General features: G+C 41.1%; 1 protein-coding gene across 1 annotated transcript in view; it reads right to left on the bottom strand.

The window, feature by feature from the left end:
- Nucleotides 1–4,323, bottom strand: part of STK38L (serine/threonine kinase 38 like) — a 25,370-nt gene that overhangs the window by 1,751 nt on the left and 19,296 nt on the right. Inside the window, exon 12 of the mRNA XM_010282615.1 lies at nucleotides 1,522–1,745. Coding sequence (XP_010280917.1) covers nucleotides 1,522–1,745 — 224 coding nt within the window. The remainder of the gene's footprint in view (nucleotides 1–1,521; nucleotides 1,746–4,323) is intronic.

The raw sequence follows: 4,323 nt of genomic DNA, 5'->3' as shown, positions 1-4,323 counted from the left end.
TCCCTACAAATAGGAATAAATGCCAGAATAGTGAATACTAGGAAAAAATACATTAAGTTCCAGGTTTGTTTAACTCAGCTTTTTATATTTACAACATCCCTTTAATTTAAAGCACAAAGGTTCCACCGAGTCCACTAGAGATTTATAGCTGACTCGGCTGTTTGCTGACATCTTGGGGAGATTTACTGGTTTCCTATCTAGCATTAGTATCTTCTGGGCACGCTTGGGGAAAACATAATTTTCCCATTAACTGAAACAGCATTCCAGATTTATCTGCCATATAGCTATCGCTACGATCTTAGTTGTCACCAAGAACCACTGTGGTTACCCTCGTTTCGTAAACACAGCCTACCCAGCTGAGCAGGATTTTACTTGCATTTGGAGCCATCAGATGTGTTGCTTTACAATTCCAGCGCTCATCAACCTGGACCTCATCCAAATATCTTTCAACTGTAGCTTCTACTTCTGACACTCAGTTGCCAGAATTTTTCATCCAAAATGAGTTGGCTCTGAGCTTTATTAGCTCAACAATTAGGCAGCCCTTTAAGAAGTTTTAGTGTGGCTTTCCAAGTTGCTCAAGTGATCTGTCCCACGAAAGCATTCAAACTGGAACACGGCACTGTGGGAAAGTCATTAATTTACACCTGTAAACTTATTACGGGTGTAATTATTACATTGAAAATCAAATCCACCTCTGGGTGGAATGGGGAAGCCGTTTTGCCAGGTTGCCAAATCTGGCATGAACAGATATGTTACTGCTCTTGCTGCTTATTAATGTCTCCCACACTGAAAAGATAAGTTAAATGAGGCTTTCTGCACCAGAGGAAATGAGAAGTACAAGAGCTGGACAATCACACGCCCACAGTATGGATTTTTGTGTGGAAAACTGCAGTATTACTGAAAGAGCAGACTACCTCAAACCTTAAAAAGAGCTGAACAGTAGCCATCATTTCAACTGAAAGTATCTGTGGGGCCATTAAAGTCTGCTCTAAAGGTGCTACCACTTTGGGTATGTGCAGATGTAGCTCAGCATCTGCAGGCACAAGCTCAGGCTGGAACTGGTGCAGCTGCCTCGGCAGGGCTCTCTACCCAGGCTTGGCCCAGCAGAATTTGGCCACAGAGGCTGTGACTGAGGTGAGTCAGTGCCTCTGCTCAGCGCTCTGTAGACATACCGGTTCACTCAGCTGTAGTATCTGCAGCGTGCGGTAAAGACATGCCCTGTGTTTTCCTCCTACTTGCTGCCTCTCCTCTTCATTCATCTATTTCCCCTGCATTCTTGGAATAGAGTTTGCTTTTCTCATGCTCCTATTACCAAAAAAATCAATTATAGTAATACCTGCAGAGCCCATTACTACTGGAAGAGGAGCTCTCCGCTGATATCAGAGCATAATGTCAGGAATAACAGAGCCACCCTACCACAATTTCTTTCCGTCCTGGGCTCTCTGGGGCATCTCAAGACAGCTGAACTCTGATCAGATCTATGAATTTTAGCAATGCTTGAAAACCTTTGCTGTCACCCACCTACTGCCAGTGGCTGCCTTTCAAGATAAAAGATAAATTGGAAATAATCATCCTTGACATCATAGTACATTAATTTCTTGCTTTCATGGCTTTTATTCTCTCTATAAAATGTGTGTCTACATATATACCTGATATGTCCCCAGTCCACTCCTTCAAAAAATGGATGACTTTTGATTTCCTCTACTCCATTACTACCAATTCTATTTTCTGAGTCGATACAAAACCTGGAAAAAATGGAAAAAAAAATAAAGGGGATGTTACAATAAATGCAAACAGAAGCAACAGCAAATAAAACTGCAGTGGTATCCTGTATCAGGAATTTGAGGAAGTTCTTTCAAATTGTTCCATCACTTGGGTTAAGGTAAAAGCAGCCCATTGCATCTAGGAGAGAAGGGAAATAGTAGAAGCAGAATATTGTCCCAAAACAAAAAGCTACGATGACAGTAACTTACACCTTTTCTAAAACTGTTGCATCCCCATCTTCAAGGTTTGTGAAAAGCTGCTGCAAGATCTAGCCTCCATTCCAAATTAATCTTCCAGGGCTTAAGTCCCTACCTCTGAAAACTCCTCTGCATGTTCTCAACTATTTAAAATCCATGTTTCAAAGTCAAACTAACAGGAATAGATACACTTAGTGAAACAGGACTATTCTCTGATGTCACATTTTGGAACTACAATGAGCCAGACACATTCAAAACATGCCATGTCCCTATTTGCCCTGTCACGCCCTCTTCCCTGAGAGGTCCAGGTGTTGGCAGTACAAAGAACCAAAGCCTATTTCTGATATGGCCCAGCTGCATAACCTCAGCTCAGACTCCAGAAGAAATTGTCCATTTCTGAGAAGCAGCTGTGAGAAAGTCCATAGAATCAATTAAGAAGAAAAAGGTGAAACTGGAGACAAGAGATAGGATTGTTGAGATGGGGACCCTTACCTGCTCAAGGAGGCAGGAAGAAAAACACCAACAAGCAGAAGTATAACATTCTAAAGACAAAAACCAGGGAGGTAGAAGCTCTCTGACAGCGACTTAGTGACAAGAGGGATTTGTTCCAGGGAGCAGCAGAGGCTGACCCTTCTCCTCTGGACTGACGCCTGCCTGGACCAATGCCTAGCTGGCTGGAAAAGACTCTGAAGTATCTCATCAAGGAGGTGGTAAGCATACCAAGGCTTAGCCTAGGAGTTCATTAAATCCTAGTTATCTTTTGTATGTGTTAGCACAGTATAATTACTTTATATTTTTACACTGTCCTTGCAGTCTCTTTGAGGACGGCAAAAGGTATCAACAGTAACACAAAGAGGGAGGTTTACAATAACAGGAAAAAAACCCACCCATGTCAAACAAAAAGCTTGGTCTTGCCAAGTGTGGAGTCACCTGACGACCTCCTAGAAATGGGGAGTACTTGGTACCACGGGGGTGTGGGCCTCCTGTTGCTCTGAAAGTCAGCTGGCCTTTGTTAAATGAAATCCTGTTTGCCTAGATGAGCAAAGCCTCTGGTTGTCGATTTAGTTATCCTGAACTCAATCTCTCCACACGATCACATCATCCAGACTTGCAAGGCACTTTTCACATCAATACACTGCAATACAAAAAAGGTCACCTTCTTGCTAGTTAGTGAAATTTTCAGCAGGTAATTTAGTAGCATAGCAAGTTAGGCTATAAACTGTTTCCAATTATAGACTGCGATGTTCTTTTACTTGTAGTTGAGTGTCACTTGGGAAAAAAAACAACTGCTTATATATCTACTGCAGCCCAGCCAGTTGATTGATGCCAAGTACTAATAATAGACCTCAAACCTTGTAAAAAGAGCCAGACCAGGTCTCAGGATTTGTCAGGCTTTGTCTGGACTTGAGCTTATTTCAGTGTGCTTTTACCTGTATCCATAAGAATAAAGAAACTTCAGCTTTGTCTGCAACTTCCTTTAAGTTGAAATATATGTGGTCTAACTTGTCCATGCTGCAATGGACAAACTATCCAATGGCCAAGTGTTTGTCGTGCTGTTTTGACCTCATTTTAGTAGATTGTCTATAAATAAAGATATTTTACCCTAATTTAAATCCTGCCATTTATGCAGGAAATACTAATAAATTCAAGTAGTCACTGTATAAGTAAATTCATGAGCAAGACACATTAAGAAATAAACTGCCTGAAATATCTAAGAGTGCCTCAAACACAGCAAAGACGGATGAGGAAGAAATCCTCAGCAGCAACACTGTACTCTTTCCAAGCAAAGAACTCAGGCTGCTGACAACACACAGGAGAGGTTAAACAGAACACTAGAGAAATAGATACTGAAAACGTAGTAAAACTGTTATACACAAACTTATTAATGAGGATTAGCAATAATTAAATAATTTGAACTGTTAGTATCACTGTAACTAGATTAAGAATAACTGTCTGTTGTATTTGTTATATGCTACTGGAGCATTGCTTGGCCCAATAATAAATGCTAGTTCTTGGCTCCACTGATGAAGTACATTCCCCTTCCTGCCTGTAACAAAATTGTGGAAGTTTTTAATATTTTGGGGGCAGGAAGGGGGTGGGGAATAAGAGGGAGGGGGGGAATCAAAGCCAAAACCCACATCCCTCTCAAAACCTCCCAGGAAAAGAGAGCATTTCTGCCTGACCTTGACACCAAAACCCCTCACAAAAACTGCAATTCAAGTTGAATGGATTAAAAACTGTTATTTTGGAAAAAGTGAGTAATCCAGAACATCCAAAGATTTCTGTTCAGTGCATTAAATGATGGCAAGCAGTTATTTTCTAGTTCCCGCTGAGAAAAATTGTGTTAATCACTTTATTCTTC

Source organism: Phaethon lepturus, unplaced genomic scaffold, assembly GCF_000687285.1.
Source record: "Phaethon lepturus isolate BGI_N335 unplaced genomic scaffold, ASM68728v1 scaffold6650, whole genome shotgun sequence".
NCBI classification, from domain to species: Eukaryota; Metazoa; Chordata; class Aves; order Phaethontiformes; family Phaethontidae; genus Phaethon; species Phaethon lepturus.
The sequence above is the reverse complement of the archived record's forward strand: the minus strand, read 5'-3'. Positions and strand labels throughout refer to the sequence as shown.